The sequence below is a fragment of the Marmota flaviventris genome, chromosome 9, assembly GCF_047511675.1.
Source record: "Marmota flaviventris isolate mMarFla1 chromosome 9, mMarFla1.hap1, whole genome shotgun sequence".
Lineage (NCBI taxonomy): Eukaryota > Metazoa > Chordata > Mammalia > Rodentia > Sciuridae > Marmota > Marmota flaviventris.
Genome location: NC_092506.1, coordinates 42,741,789 through 42,759,071, shown reverse-complemented (window position 1 = coordinate 42,759,071; position 17,283 = coordinate 42,741,789). Strand labels below are relative to the sequence as shown.

The following is a 17,283-nucleotide window of genomic DNA, read 5'->3' as shown; positions in this document are numbered from 1 at the left end:
CAAGTGTTTCTTCATTGACAAGTGTCCTGTTGCTAAATGATCCACATAGCAATTCAGAGCAAGACATTCTGGTTTTTATGCTGAGGAACCTGCTGAAATGCACACATATGCATGTAGTCTCATGCATACGCATACACTCAGACTTCTTGGGGTTCCAGTTGATATTTGTTTTCTATCACCACCTTTCTTTTAACCCACCTTCAAATTCCATCCATTCACTATCAAATTAACATTCTTATCTTGATTTATCTGGCAAGAACAAGTTTTCATGCCAGTATGTGGGCTGACCTTTCTGACCTTTGTTCGGAAAAATACCAAGCACTTTGAGCTTTTGTGTTAATGAGCATTGGGAAGCTGTCAGCTTTTATTTCTGTTTTTGTTCAAGTCAACATCATTGACCTTCACCTAATGATCTAAGCTTACACAGTTGTGCCAGAGATTAAAAGTGGAAATACAGAGAAAGAGGAAAGGTAGGGGGAACAATTTGAAATTTATCAAAATTGAAATAAATAGGGTCAAAAAAAAGACAAGGAAAATTACTGTGTCCTAGCTTATACTGCTATTGGATAAACAGGATTGAATATTCTCTTTCAGTGGATTTTCCTTTTTTTTATTATTTATTTATTTTTTTTGTAGTTGTAGATGGACAGAATACCTTTGTTTGTTTATTTTTATGTGGTGCTAAGGATGGAACCCAGGGCCTCACACGTGCTAGGCAAGTGCTCTGCCACTGAGCTCCAGCCCCAGCCCTTTTCTGAAAGGTAATTGATAACATGACTAATGAAATCCAGACTTCTGATTGCCCTTTCCACAGAGGATAAAATAAGAATGAAATAGACAGAAAATAGATGGGCCCAGCCCTTTCCTGGTGCATGTGTTTTTTACCACTTCTGTATCATCTAGAACCACCAGCTGACCTGGTTTGCCTATGAATCTCTTCACAGGTTTAAGAACTGAAATTTCCCATGTCCCAGGAAATCCCTAAGTCCTGGACAGACCAGGATGATTGTTTACTCTGGATTCATCCATGATCAACCTGATTAGACAGATGTTTTCTAATGCAATATTCATTTCTCTATGATGGTCTATTCTTTGATGCAAATCTATAGCTTTGTCTGTCTGGATTGATCATATATAATATGATCAATTTTAGATTGATCAATTTAGAGATTTTAGATCTCTGCTTTCATTACCTTTCAAGTAAACTTGAAAGGTAATGAAAGCAGAGATCTAAAATGTAATAGTACCAATTTGAATTCCTGTATAAATGACTCAGAATTTGCTAGGATTGCTAGCTTTTTTTTTTTTTTTTTTTTATCCAGGACTTCCTTTTTTAGATGAAGTTACATGAGGCTCACCTGGTGGACTAGGCTCAGATCTAGAACCTGAACCCAGGTCCTCTGAATTTTTCTTCAGTGCCAAATGTGCTTAAAATTGCCCTAACCTCTTGAAGGAGTTAATTTGCTTTGAAAAAAATGAATAGCCCTGTCCTGAGAGAAGCTGATTCACTTGGATTTTGCTCCATTAATTGCTCCCTAGTATACCCTTACAAGAGATTATGAATTAATTTAAGGAGCAGTGGCAGGGACTCCTTCCCCACATGAGGCTGCCTCCTCTGGTAATCAAAAACGGTGTATCATCCTGTAAGAGGAAGAGGTTAATAAATGTATATAATTTGGCTGAAGAGGTGCTGTGATCCTGTTATTTCTATTAATATTTTCAATTAATATTTTATCTTGAAATAATAAGCAGAAAATGGCATTTGCTGATTGCCTTCTGCTGTTTAGAAGATGAGCACATAAATGTTAAATGTTACTCCCTCTGAACGTCTTGCAGCACTATCTTAAGCCTATATTTTATTTATAGATTAAGCTCAATATTCTAAACCAGATTCCACATCTCCCATCTGTTCTATAATCTCTCTTCCATCAAATCAGAAAAAAAAAGAAAGACAAAAACCAAATAGACCTAAAAACAGAATCTTAAATTTAACTTGAAAAACCCAAAAGCCAAGTCAATATTTTCATTGACAGATGCTGCCCCTGATGACTCTCTTAAATTTGGGGTATTTTTGCAGACTGAGTTACAGTTTTCAAAAGATCACCTTTATCTGACAGATGTTGAACAAATCTAAAGATTTACTAGTAAAGTCTCAATGTTACTCATTCAGTTGAGGAGGGAAGATTGTTACAGAATTTTCCTGATGTTCAGTTTTATTTCTTTGACTAAATGAATCAACAGAATCATTTTAGTCTATTACTTATTTCTTTCCACTCTTAAAGGAAGTCCCGAAAATTAGCAATATTTAACGTCCCAGGATGATTGGGGTGCTGAGGAGGATTTTATTGCACCCATGCCTTCTTAGTCTGGTAGTTTAAAGACACTTACTGATGGGTCCTTGGATCTGTGATCTCATTGGCATTAGTTAGTGGTAACTAACTGTGGCTTTCTCAAAATGAATGTACATCTCAAGATTCTGAGAAGAGGATGATTTGGAGTAGTTTAGTGTGAAAGGGTGAACTCACTTTTTGAATGTATCAGTCTTGTTCAAAAATAATCTGACCTGTTCCGCTGTCAGATCTCACAGGGCCATTTGACCTGCTGACTGTAATTGTGATTGCTCCTTGTCTCTTCTTTTTCAAGGGGATCATCCAAGATGGAAAAATCATCTTTATGCCAAATGGATACATAACACAGTGTCCAAACCTAAATCGCAGTAAGTAACAATGTACAGCATTCGTGCGTTTAAAAGAATATATAACTTGTTCATAATATCAGAGAAACACATCTGGAAGGGTGTAGAGAAACTGCAGGGCTAACTTCTGAGGTGGTGAGGATAGCAAAAGTGAAATTATTATATATATTGCATAGTTCTTTTGAATTTTTCAAAAGATTGTTTCTTGTTTGCAAAATTAAAATTTGAAGGTAAGAAAAGTATAAACAGTAGATTCTGTATTTGGAAACAAATGCATATTTAATATAATCATACACATACTCACACATATACACACATAGTTTTCATAGAATTATTCTTTGAATTTTCCTCTTCTATGTTATGGTACATTTTCCAGTCACCTTGCAATAAAAATTAGGGTTTAATTTCAATGTAAAATGTCATGTTGCCTTTATTTTTAATTAACAGCTTTTCCCCACCTCTCTCTCTCCCTCCTTCTCTCTCTCTCACTCTTTTATTACATTGAAAAAGAAAAGGCCTGATGGGTGTGGGTGGTACATACCTGTAATCCCAGCAACTTGAGGCAGAGACAGAAGGATCACCAGTTGCAGAGAACAGCCTGGGCAACTTAGTGAGACCTTGTCTCAAAATTTTAAAAAAAGGGATGGGATTATGGCTCAGTGGATAAAAAGCAATCTAACCTGCCTGGCTGTGCAACCCTGTGTTCAGTACCACACACACACACACACACACACACAAAAAAAAAAAAAAAAAAAAAAATAATAAGGAAAGAAGGAAAAGATCTAGACCTGAAGTCTTCTGTGATTTTACTCAAATTTTAACCAAAATAGCAAAGCAGAAATCCTTCCAAACAACCACTGTTTAATTTTTTTTTCCTTATGCTAGCAGAAGATCAATATAAATTTTATATTTTCTTTATTGAGCTTGCCCAACCTGCAGTGATTTCTTAAGCCTGGTGCAAGGAATAATGGATTTACAGGAGCTTTTGGCCAAGATGACTGCAAAAGTAGGTATCTAAATTTCACTTGTGATGTTTCATTTCTTTCTGTGTCCTATCCGGAATTTAGAGTGATATGTTATAATGGAAATATTTCTAGCCTTGGCATCTGCAATATGTTACTGCAAAACTGTTTTAGTCTTACTTGAAATAGGACCACCTATAGTAAACATAACCATTCAGGTCTTTGATACTATTAGGCTTTATCAAAATGTTTTTCTTGAAAAATGTTTGGAAGCAAGAGGCAATATGTATCACTGTTGGTTCTCTGAGAGTGGAAAAGGAATTTGCCCATTGGCCATTAAACTACTAACACTGTGAGATGATATATGGTCAGAGCCACTGCTGCTTATAAGCTAATGCATTTTGGATGTAAGAATAATTGCCAGTAATCACGAGGGGCAAAATAGCTATTGTTAGGAACAGATTACTGTCCCAGGAGGGCATTATATCAAATTTCGATCATATGATTCGTTTCAAGACTGGTCCTGAGTTAAATAGGGAAGAAGGCAAAGTTTGTCTTCCAGCATCTTTGCTTTTATGATTCTGCATCACTGCTGTTTTCACTCAACAGGCATTTGCGAGGACTTGCTACTTGCTGGGCGCTGTGTTAGGTGCCAAGAGGCAATGATGAACAAGACATGTTCATATCGAGTGGCTGAACCAAACTTGTAAACAATTAGGGGCTTAATATTTATTCATAAAGTGTAGATTTATAATGAAAAGACCTGAGCCTCATAGAGAAAGGCACAGGAAAAAAAAAAAAAGAAAGAAAATGTGGTTAATGCTGCTGTTATGATACCAATCAGTTGTGGACATGAGTTCCAGCCTACGGCTAAGAAAGAATTAGGTTGGGCCTAAGAGACATTATACTCTGCAAAAGGAAGAATTTTAATAACAGTGAAAATGATACATTAATCCCGTTCCACCTGCAGTTATGACTGCTCCCTGCCTTCAGCCACAGCATGTGGAAAAAAAAAATTTGGTGGGTAGGTAAGTGACTGGGAGGTAGGGGCATATTTTGGGCCCTTGGATTTTACCATTGAAGACAATGTTTCTATTTCAAACTAGAGTTTTTGGCCAACTGAAATCCCCTTTTGTCTGGAAGGGAGAGATGGAATACTTTTGTAAGAGAAAAATTGAGACTGAGGCTCGAAACCTAAGGCATTCGCTTTTCACCTCAGAGTGCAGTGGAAATGTGAAACGCAAGCAATTATTTGCCATCTCAGCTTGTGGCATATAGAGGCTTTTATTTCATATTGTCTGGAGCAGCTTGATCTCAATACTGTTAATTATATTTTAGCATGCTATCAAATTTTTGGAACAAGAAACATGCCACTCAGTCTCAGGTGATTGCGGTTCTCCATTCTCCAGCTCTGAGGATGCCCTTTTCTTTCTCATTCTTTACCATTGCAGGGAATGCCATTTTTCTTTTTAGCTATACATTGTCTAGGAGCCACAATGAACTCTATCCTCAAAACATTATTATGTAAAATGGGCATTTGTGAGGCAGAAGATATTTAATTGTGAGAAATTGCAAGCAGAAAATGGTTTAATCCACCTTCTAACCTCCTGCTGCCCCCCAGCACTTTGGCAGGAGTATAAGTCTGCTTCTTCCAAAGTGTGCATAGAATTATAATTCTACAACTGAGTACTTCCATTTTCACTGCATAATTGGAATCTTGAACAGGAGTTGGCATTTTTTTTTTCTATAGCGGGCCAACTAGTAAATTTAGGACTTTTGTAAGCCAAGACGTAAAATTGAAGATATTGTGTATGTACTTGTTTTTCTTAAACATAATAATTTATAATAACTTAAAATATAACCATTGAAAAATGTAAAAAACATTGTTAGCTCACAGGCTGTACGAAAATATGTGGTCGACCAAACTTATCCCATGGGTCTTTGTCAAGGGTTTATCATCCCTTGAAGTGTGTGAAGCTGGAAAGTCACTCATGCTGGGTGATATTTATTGAACATTTAGTATTTGCTAGTTCCAATGCTTTAACATATGCACTGTCACTTTAATCCTCACAAAAATCCTGTGAGCTAGATTTAATTTATTAGCCTTCTGTACAGATTAGAACAAAGAGGTCCAGAAAGGTGAGGTAGTTTCTCCTAATATAATGGATGACAGAGTTGGGACCTGAGCTCGGGTACTTAGATCCTGAAGGTTGAATCATGACTGAGAAAGTTTATTTTGCAAAACATAGAATGTGAAAGAGATATTGAAAATATATAGAGGGACTGAGTGGTGGAGGGAAGGAGATAGATGCTACCAGCAAGAAGATGGAGATGTCAGAAAGAAGAAGGAAATAAAAAGAGAGGAAGAGATGAATGCATGTTTGATCACTTACCAAGCTGAGCTAAAATTCTCAGATGTACCTGTTGGAAGTGAATAGAGCTTATAGTAACCTATGGAGAAAGGCTAGGGCAAGGACAAGGGCTTTTATCTCACCCTTTGGCTGTGAGCTCTTCTTTTCCTTGGAAATTTGTGGGAATTCTTTGAGTCCTGCATGTTAACATTGTGTATGTTTCGGACAGAACCACTTAGGACCACCCTATATCATATTATCTCAGTGCCCAGGATCCGTCTCCAAACCTAGGCTAGGCCAGGTGAATTATCAGGGAAGAATTCTTTAAAAAAAATTTTTCCCCCTATAGCCAGTGCCAAAATCTGAGTAGGAAGTACTTACCTTGTGCTTTTGTGCAAGGCTTGTTTCCATTTAGTTCACTGTAAAGCTGAATGTACAGACCATCAGATCCCCACCTTTGTATAAAAGACCCACATCTTGGGCATACCCTGATCTCCAGTTCTGCCTCACTATATCCTGTGAGCCACCAAAGAGGAGCTCAAAGGCTCCATGTTTCAGGCAGGAGAAACCTTCAGGATGTAGGCCACCTTTGGCTTCACATGCCTCCTGGGATCCTTGCTGTCACTTTGTTTTGGCCTTTGTGGCATTCATCTCTTTGTGTCAACCTTGTGATAATTTTCTGAAGTTTTCATTTCTATACTGAATGTGGTATCTTAGTTGAGTCTATCAGTGAAGTCTTGGTAGAAGCAGAAGTGTAATTTGGTCTTTTGGCAAATTGAGGAAGATGGCACCTGGAGATGTGAGACAAACCAAAAGTTAAATATGGTCCCCAGAAGCAGAGAGAATTCTGAGGCACCAAGTCCATCTGGACTCAGCCTTTGCCTTTGGTTAAATGAACCTATTGTGGTAAGATTTAGTTTATGTGATTGGAACGAAGCTTGGAGGTTTGGTTTGAGCTGTCCAGCAGCCATGATGAAGATGGTGTATACTCATTAGCTCAGATAGAGAGTGGGCTTTGGACTCAGATTGATCTGATTCTGAGTACCCTTTTTGTCACTTTTTTTTGTTGTTTGTAACCATGAGCAACTCATTAAACTTGTTCTACCTGCTGTTCTTCCTTAATTAAATGGTGAAAATTGTTCCTGGTTTTGTAAATATTTCATGAGAACAGTTGAGTGAGGCTTGGTACAGGACATAGAATAGACTTTTGATAAGTGGTGGCTGTTGTTATTTCTGCTGTCAAACCTAGAAAAAAGGGAAAGATGGTCCTAAAAAAAATGCATATCTTCCCCATGACTTGATATTACAAAGACCAGCAGAGACTACAAGTTGCTGTCAGGGCCCTGGTCTAGAGCAGGTACAGAGAAGTCTTGAAAGGTAACAGAGAATCTTCACACTATTCATAGTGAAAACCCTGAGCCCTCCCAGAGAGCAAGCCCAGTGCACAATCTGGACAGGGCTTGGTAGCCACAGCCAGATCAGCCTAAGGGTCTGCCTAGGATAGCTCACTGTTCCTTTTCTCCTTTCAGAGTTGGGGTATTGGTAAATGACTATGTCCTTGCTTGAGCCAGGGAAGATCATAGGAATTGCACTCAATCACATTCAGGTGACAGAGGTAGGGTAGAGAAGAGACCTCTTAAGAAATCCTATGATTTTGATAAAAGTACATTTTTTTTTTCAAGGCAGAGAAGGTGAAAAAGAGTTACCTGAAGTAGTAAGTCCTCCCTTGTATTGTTGTTCCTTCACACCTTAGTGATCCCCTAGAGTCCACCACTCCCCTGGCTTCCTCTGAAATTCTTTCAGGAAGTCTTGATATTGTGGGAACTACCCGCTGGCTAGATCAGGTGTATTGTGATAAGGTCCTGATCCCTCCCCCCCCCCCCACCCCCGTGAAATCCCATTCTGCTTTTAAATTCAGGAAGAAGAGGCTAGAGACTGGGAATTCCTTGGTTACTTTTGTTTAAATCTTTGACAAATCTGTGTAGGCTAATCAAGCAGCGCTTGAAGTGGCATTTCAGCTTGTAACATATTTAATTTAGAGATTTCATTGTTACAAGGGGCTCAATAATGATTTTTCAATTAAGCTCAAAGGTTTAACAATGGAAGATTTCTTTTTTCCTCTTCTATATATCGAACTCCAAATAAATAGCATTTCAAAGAAAAAGCAATCTACGAAATGACTAATGTACTCAGATCCAATCATTGACCTCTTACTGTGAAAAAGGCCTCTGCTGTCTATCTTTGAATGGGTAGAGTTAAGAATAAATGATTCAGTCCATGGTTGCTTAGATTAATGCATGAACAGAGGCAAAACAGAATAGAGATGTAGATTTGATACCGTATCTATTCTGGATCTGCAAGCATTCTTGGAGAAAATGGCAGGTAGGGTAGAAATAGCTTTAGAAAATGAATTTGTATAAATTCAGCATGATAATACCAATGACAGAAAATGTAATTCATTTTTTGATTCAGAGTTGTTTTTCTCCTTTATTGTTGTTATAGGATTTAGCAGGGAAGGCAAGATTACATATTAAATGCCTTTGAAAAATTAGCTTTTTTGACTTAATATCCCCTTGCCTTTGCGTCTGTCTGATGCACTCTTATTATTATAGAGATTAGTGTTTTTAATGTTGTCAGAAAAGGCTAAATATATTAAAAATAAAAACAAAGTTCAGAAGGGGGACAAAATCCATTATATTGAAATTGATGTTTTCCTTAGGAATTGAGTTTTGTAGATGAGCATAGCTTAGCTTTGTTGGGCCAATACTGATAATTGCTGATATTAACCCCAAAGCAAACTCCAGAGCTGTTCCAGGTTTTCAAAGTGAGACAGGCACTTCTGCTCTCAGACACCCTATTCTAAGCCACTTTTAAGAGGCATGCTGATCTATTTCTTTTTTTTGTGAAATCCTAGATCATATTTCAGTCACTACCTTATGTAAAAACTAGTGGAGTTGATAGAAATGGAATAAAGGTATTCAGTGATAAATAAGTATTTCCTTTTTATTATCTCTGACCTATATATGACTGACTAACTTAACCTTACCAAACTCTTAGAAATACATTTTATCTGGATTTCCTAAAGATTTCCCATAGATTCTAATTACCATAGATCCTAGTAACCATATGATTAGGTCAGAGTTTTAAGTGAAATATGAATTTTTGGAAGATCATGTATATTGTAAGGAGTCACAAACAGTGAATATTTGAAGCAGAGTCAACTCTTAGTTCCTTGGGGGCTGATCATGGTGCAAGTGGCTTGTCTAAGATCCTATTTATTATTTCCTCTGCCCTTTGCTTCCACCCATAAAAGATAATGAACAAGTTTTCCTGAGAAGTTGCAAAAACTTGGAAGAAGAGAATAAACTAAATAACAAACTAGAAGTTGGAATTACACATGGGTTTCATTTCCAAAGGATAGCGTGGTTGAGAGTAATTTATAGGAGCATGTAAGGAATGAAATTATGGTTAACCTAGAAAGATAGGAGGAATAGTTATTCCCCAGACTCAAAACATTAGACCTGAACTATTGGTTCAAAATAGTTTTTGTTGCATCAAAGATGGAATTGATCTCCTGTATAGGGAGAACACTCAAGATCTGGAGACATAAGTGCAGTTGAGAAGATGAAAAGAAACTACAAGATGTATTTATAGGAACTGGTATTGTTTTCTCAGTCATGGCAGTCTTTATGTGAGGGAAAGGACCACTGGGCAATATTGCTTTTGGGTAGAATTCAATACGGATATGACAAAAGACAGTTCTAACCAAAGTGACATATTCAGGTTTTTTTTTTTTTTTGCATTGTATTTTCATTTGTTTGTTTTTTTCTGGTGCTAGGAATTGAACCCAAGGTCTTGTGCATGGTAGGCAAGCACTCTACAATTAGCTACCCAGTCAATACCACACAGTATTTTGGAAGGCAAGCTGCTTTGGCTGGATGAAAAGTGATCAGGAGGGAGGATTGGAACCATATCATAAGGAGCTGTTAAGGAGACCTGGTGGTACTGATTGTGGTCTAGAGCAGATGTGAGGCCTGGAGATCCTCCAATATTTGAAAATTAGAGTTGCTCAGGATGGGTTACAGGGCAAAATTGATCTAATAGGAAAAAGGAAGAGAGATGTCACAGCTCTAACCAAGGAAGTTGTTTCAAACATCCAGAGCTAATGAAAAAAGTGGCTTCCCTCAGGGGGACAGTGCATGCCTGCTTCTGTAGATGTGCAAATGGTGGATGGTCACTGTGAGTGTTCTTTAGTGTGCACATCCCCACTTAATAATCACTTCAAAACTGGAGATTCGAAGACTCTGTGATTAATGGTAACAGTTGGGTGGCCTAGAATATGGAAAAGGTTATTTTACAAAATCCTGATCTCAACTGATCGTTTGCTCATCACCCATGACCTTCATCTAAACACCAAAGCAAATTCATGGGACATTCTGGGGGGATCACACCCTAGAGATAAATTAGATCCTTCTATGACCTTTGTTTTCCTAGCCCCAGGTCCCCGAGAATTTTTTGTTTTTATATTAGACAGTGACTTCCTAGCTTGTAAACTTTGACACTCTGGTTAGTATGTGAAGAACATGGAGAGGACAGCGGGAGATAAATGTTAAGTGCCCTGGAGTTTCTGATTAGATCTCCGGTAAACATTGTAATCAGTCCTTGAGAACACATTTGTTACCCATGTTTCACTGTGTGGGCTGGAGTTGAAAGTACATACCTTTATGAACACCCATGAGGTTCCTGCAATAGAGTTTAATGTCTCATTTGGTGTTCATTAGACCGTACCAGCCAATATGTCTTCAATTTAGAGTGATTTCACCTTGTGTGAAAAAAAAAAGAAAGAAAGATACAGATTCCCTATGAAACACTGAACTGAATATTCTCTCTCTCCTTCTGCTTGGATTTTTTTTCTTGTTTCTATTGCTTTATTAGGACAACACAATTAAATTACACTATTATGCCCAGTAATTCTTTTTTTTTTTTCTCCTGCAGCTAAATTATGCAGAGACAAGACTCAGTCAATTGGAAAACTGTCACTGCGAGAAGACTTGTCAAGTGAGTGGACTGCTCTATCGAGACCAAGACTCTTGGGTTGATGGTGACCACTGCAGGAACTGCACATGCAAAGTAAGCCCCTTTGTAAATAAATAGCATAAGACAGTTTTGAGGGGACAGGCTCACTAATTATAATGTAATCGTGTTCTTTAATATGTAATGTTAATTCCTTTATACCTACTCCTCCTTAGCAATTTGAGCAATTGTGAAATGATGCTGAAACAGTGTCATTTGTAGTGTAAATGCGTGGCAACTGAAATTTACTTTCTTTGATACACTCTGATTTGATATTATCATGAGGACCTTGCTGTTTGAAATTTGGGAGTTGGAGTGTAGAAGGAGGAACAAACTCCTTTGATTTTCAAACAACCTAATGGTTAGCTTTATTTTCAACTTTTCTCTGCCAGAATCACATTTAAAAGGTGGGGTTTAATTAGTCGCTACGTGTTTTTGTTGTATCTTGTAAGCTGTCATCTCTTTCAGAGAATTGCAAGATATTTTCCCTATTCCCTGCCTTTTAGGGTATTCATTATTTGTATACTCCTTCATCTGTTTCAGAGAATTACGAGAGCCCCTTCCAAAAATTAGTATGTAAACCCTGTTGAGTTGAAATTACTTGATAAATATCTGAAGAATGCCATTGTTTATCCAGGAAAATACAAAATGGGTTGTTAGAGTCTCAAAAATGATTGACAGGGTCTGCAAAAGGTGTTATTTATGTTCTTGTAAAAATAGCTTTTTGTTTTCTGCCTAATCTACTTAGCCCACATGGGCAGGTGGGATGAAGCCAGTGATGTATATCAGAAAAGTAATTGAGGTGACAGAGGTTCCTTCGGGCTAGAGAAAATGCTTTATTTATGGTCTTGGAGTGGATTGGGAATTCCCACACTACTTCTGTTTCCCTGATGAGTGTTTGGGATGAGATGTGAACTTTCAACACCACAGGAGAGTTTCAAAGGATGCCCCTGAGATTTCTTTCCCTGTCCTCTTTTCCTCAGAGTGGCGCTGTGGAATGCCGAAGGATGTCCTGTCCCCCTCTCAATTGCTCTCCTGAATCCCTCCCTGTGCACATCGCTGGCCAGTGTTGTAAGGTCTGCAGACGTAAGTACTAACTGATGGTCACACTGTCCGTCTGTGCTTTGAGATTTATTTTTCCTCTGTTTTCAGGATCCAACTGATTGACATTGACAAAATGAAGCACCAGCAGTTGCTGTAGTACTAAATATATAATAAGAAGAGCCTGATGTTTTAATTACTTGCAGATGCAGCAGACATTATTACATGGATTTTTTTCCTTTAAAAAACACCGCTTATATCACCTGTAATTACTGTTCTCCCATTCTATGTGTAGGGAACTTGTGTTCACAGAGGTTAAATCACTTGTCATCAAACCACTGGGTGGGGATGATCTGTACAGTTACAACTCCAAAATTTCATGTGCTTCTGTCTCCTAATTTTGAATGATCAAGTACCTATTTCTGTGTTTTGGCAAGATTCTCTTGTTATTAAGGGAACTTTGTTAGAATTTTCAGGATGGTATTCAATCAAAATATTGAAACAGTTTCCTTGTGTTGGCTGGTTCACATAATATTATTTGAAAACGCTTTTTCATCTGTGAAGCAGTGAAATGAACAGAGGCAGCAGGAGTGAGGGCTGTCACTATGTGCCGGGTACCGTGCTGGGTATCTTAATTCTACCAGTCTCTTGCATTCTCATGGCAATGTGTTAGGGAAGTATTGCTTTTACCCCATTTTACAGGAAGGTTAGGCTTGGATAAGTCAATTTGCTAAGGTCACAAGGCTGGTGAGTGGCAGGGTGAGTTATTGAACCAGTTGTGCTGACTGCAGAGCCTGTAGTCTTTTCATCAAACCCTGTGGTCTCCACAGAAGAGGAGGGTTCTGGTTAGAAGTGTGGCATCCCATGGATAGCTTTCAAGATCATTTAGTTATCAAAGACGCATGCTAACATCAGTCAGCCTTCAAGGCACAGTGGTCACACTGCCAGGAATAGCCTGTGACCTGCTACAGTGGTGGAAACGGATAGCTGGTCTGGTCACACCAGCTCAAATATTGTTGAATTCTTTCAAAAGGAACTTTGGAATATTCCTGCTTGTCGTGGTTGGCACAGTACCTGTTGTTCTGGAAGGTGTCCTTGGAGTTATTCTAGAGGGAGGAGCTTTCTTATTTATGTCCCAAGGACTTTGGGAGGTGATGTCTGATAATACAGTGAGCTCAGGTGTCCAGATCTTGAATTTATAGTTTGATCCTATAATAGAAAGATAGCTATGAGTAGCTGTGGGTTACCTTTTTCCCATGTTGCTATTGTATATAATTGTCATCAAGGAAAGAAGTTGAAAAAAGATTAGGAATTTGTTAAAAAATATGAAATTATTTTACTGTTATTTTGAGTTCCCTATGCAGATTTGTGAATACTTGGGAGATGTTTGGGTATGGGAGCAATGGATCCTTCAGATGTTTTGTATTTGCTTTTAATGTTTTTGCTTTGCTTTTCTTTTTTTTTTCTATCATTTTATTTTATTAATTTATTTTTTTTTATTGTTGGTTGTTCAAAACATTACATAGTTCTTGATATATCATATTTCACACTTTGATTCAAGTGGGTTATGAACTCCCATTTTTACCCCATATACAGATTGCAGAATCACATCAGTTACACATCCATTGATTTACATATTGCCATACTAGTGTCTGTTGTGTTCTGCTGCCTTTCCTATCCTCTACTATCCCCCCTCCCCTCCCCTCTTCTCTCTCTACCCCCTCTACTGTCATTCATTTGTCCCCCTTGTATTATTTTTCCCTTTCCCCTCACTACCTCTTGTATGTACTTTTGTATAACTCTGAGGGTCTCCTTCCATTTCCATGCAATTTCCCTTCTCTCTCCCTTTCCCTCCCACCTCTCTTCCCTGTTTAATGTTAATCTTCTTCTCATGCTCTTCGACCCTACTCTGTTCTTAGTTACTCTCCTTATATCAAAGAAGACATTTGGCATTTGTTTTTTAGGGATTGGCTAGCTTCACTTAGCATAATCTGCTCTAATGCCATCCATTTCCCTGCAAATTCTATGATTTTGTCATTTTTTAATGCAGAGTAATACTCCATTGTGTATAAATGCCACATTTTTTTTATCCATTCGTCTATTGAAGGGCATCTAGGTTGGTTCCACAGTCTTGCTATTGTGAATTGTGCTGCTATGAACATCGATGTAGCAGTGTCCCTGTGTGCTTTGCTTTTCTTTAAAACCATAAAAGCACTATCTTTATTATATAACATTTGAAAACACAGAGAAGGATAAAGGTAAAGATAGAGAATTTACATAATACTGTCATTTGGAAAAAAAAATCACTCCTGAAATTTTAGCAGATTGCATTTCAAGAGATTTTTGTGTGTGTGTACAGTTGAGGAGGTCATACTGAGCAGACAAGTTAGATCCTATTTTGTTGACTTACGATTATCACTTAAGTATATTTTTGAGAAACTGTATAAATACCATTTTAGTGAGTTTCATGGTTTCCCACTGTTTGTCTGTTGCATAACTTATTTCACTATTCCTCAGTTGTTGGATGTCTGGGTTGATTCCCACTTCTTGCTATTCTAAATTACTTTTTTCAGTAGTATGTTGCATACAGAAAACATATTTTTTTTGTATATTTTTGCTTTCTTTAAGATAGAATTCTCCTGGAATAGAATTACTGGGCCAAACGCTAACATTTTTCAGGGACCTGGATACACATTATTAAATTGACTCCTCACTAAATTTCTGTGGGATAGTCATTTTTCTTTATTCTAATTCTTTGAGAGATTTATGTTTTAAAAATTATCTCAGTAAGTTTCTCAATTTTACCAAGATGTTGGTATACATGCTAACTAAAACATCGGTGTTTTTTGGTCATTTATGGAATTCATAGCAATTTATTTAGTTGGCACTAATTTTCTCAGCAGCTCTGATTGATAGTTTGACGTGTTCAGAGTTTAATAAAGTGAGAATACAAATAAATTATTAAGAATACCACTCAAGAAAAAATTAAAAATAAATGATACAGTGTACCTCAGGTAATTAAAAGGTTGAGAACCTCTGGCCTGAAAGGCTTTCATCTTTTACTAGTTTTTAATAGAAATATGCATTAGGCAGTTACTGAGCAGGGGTGCCTGGAATAGCAATGGAAGAGCCCTCCCCCTCCCCCATCAGAGCTGGCCTTTCATCTAGAGACCTGGGTTTCAGTGTGCAGAATTGTAAGTGCAGTATAGCAGACTTGTGTATTGGGGCACTGTTAGAGCAGAGAAGACACTGGTGGAATGCTTCAGGAAGAGGAGCCATAGTGGATATTCATAGCTTTGTAGAAGATGGCTACAGTGGTTTGATAGTTGAGTGCTGGGGGATGAGAGCATATAGTCAGTGGAATTTCTAGAAGTTTTTATATCTCTTCACACCAGAAAAAATGATGAAAAATATTTACTTTGGTTGTGCGTTTCAAAGATAATGAGTACATGAGGCAATGCATGGGTTAACTAGTCATTTTAGCCATTCTGCAATGTATGCATATTTCAAAACATCATATTGTATACTTTAAGTAAATATATACACACACACACACACACACACACACACACACACATATAGTTTTGTCAATTAAAACTGACAAAGGTTAGAGAAAAAAAAGTGTAACTGGTATGAATTACAAACAGTTAGATCATGTTTTTTAGACTAGTTTGACAATTTGAATTGTTTTAATTGGCTCATTTAATCCATTCACATTCAATGCTATCATAAATATAGTTGAAGGCATTATTTATTGGATACTTATTTTCCCTTGGTTCAGTTCCTTATTTTGACTTTTTTTTTCTATTTCTTCTGAGAGTTGCCTCAAGTAAATTTCTTTTATGTGACCAAAAACCTTTTTCTAAGATTCTCTTTGGGTTTAGGTAAGGCAGTATTCCAGGAACACCACAAGGAGGTATGTTATGACTCAGAAAAAAGAGCTAATACATAAAACACATTGTTTCTGGGGGTGGTGACCCACACCTGTGATGACTCTCCCCGACTTGAGGGACTGAGGCAGGAGGATCACAAATTCAAGGCCAGCCTCAGCAACTTAGCTCCTCAGTGGAGCCTTAAGCAACTTAGCAAGATCCTGTCTCATATAAAAAATAAAAAGGACTGGGGATGTAGCTCAGTGGTAGAGTGTCCCTGGGTTCAATTCCCAGTGATGAAACAAGCAAACAGATGTTTTGTCTGCTGGCTTTCTAAATGTTTGTGCACTTGTTGTGGTCACAGGAGCACTTACAAAGGAGAGCAGCTGTGTGGAACTATGAAAGAACTTTGTCTAGGTGTCCATAGTGGATCCAGAATATGGTGCAGGAATTTCATTCCTTAAAAGCATATTGGGTGTCTGCTATATTCAAGGCATACTGAGCATAGCTAGCACACATTACCTCCCCCTCCCATGAAATTCTTAAACTGGAGATTTTTCTGAACCCCATCTAGACCTACAAATTGGAATCTCCAGGTAGCAGTTTCCCAAGATCTATATTCTTTTGGTAGATATATTTGAGAACTACCAGAGATAAGAAGGAGGAGGAAAGGAGGAGAAGAAACCTTTCAGCTATGCAAAACAGAAATTGTAAAGAAATTGAAGTGGTAGAGGGAAAAGGAGGTAGTCTGAAAACAATACATGGTGTTTATAGGTAAGAAATAGAAATGAAATTGCCAATGTGGTTTGTGGATGATAATGAAGATTATAGTCTACTGCAGTCATTCAGTAATCCTTACTGATGTCACTTATCCCAAATGTTGTTCTAAAAACTTTGGGTACAACAGTAGAGATGTGTAGATGATTCAGTCTGTGTTAGGAATGGAACTAGGTCATTTTATGTGCATTCATTCCTTTAATTCTTCTAACAACTCAAGGTAGTAGGATCCACTATTATTCCCATTTCACAGATGAGGAATTGAAGCATGGAGAGGAAAAGTAATTTGCCCAAGGGATCCAAGTGGAGCCTAGGCAGTCTGGCTATAGAATTGATGCTCTTAAACTATCTGCTTTATTCACTTCATGCATCATCTCCATTACTATAAAGAACATTATGTAATGTGAACATGATGTGAGATAGAGATGGCACAGAGAAGGGAGTAATTAACTTCATCAGAAATGTGTGTGTGTGTGTGTGTGTGTGTGTGTGTGTGTGTGAAACTTCACGGA

The 17,283-nt window shown here is 37.7% G+C and overlaps 1 protein-coding gene across 3 annotated transcripts in view; it reads left to right on the top strand.

Annotated features, from left to right (window-relative positions):
• Nell1 (neural EGFL like 1) overlaps positions 1-17,283 on the top strand; it is a 794,610-nt gene that overhangs the window by 197,461 nt on the left and 579,866 nt on the right. For all 3 annotated transcript variants that reach the window (XM_071617126.1, XM_071617125.1, XM_071617124.1), the window contains 4 exons: positions 2,644-2,716; positions 3,619-3,701; positions 11,004-11,138; positions 12,065-12,167. In XM_071617126.1, coding sequence (XP_071473227.1) covers positions 2,644-2,716; positions 3,619-3,701; positions 11,004-11,138; positions 12,065-12,167 — 394 coding nt within the window. The remainder of the gene's footprint in view (positions 1-2,643; positions 2,717-3,618; positions 3,702-11,003; positions 11,139-12,064; positions 12,168-17,283) is intronic.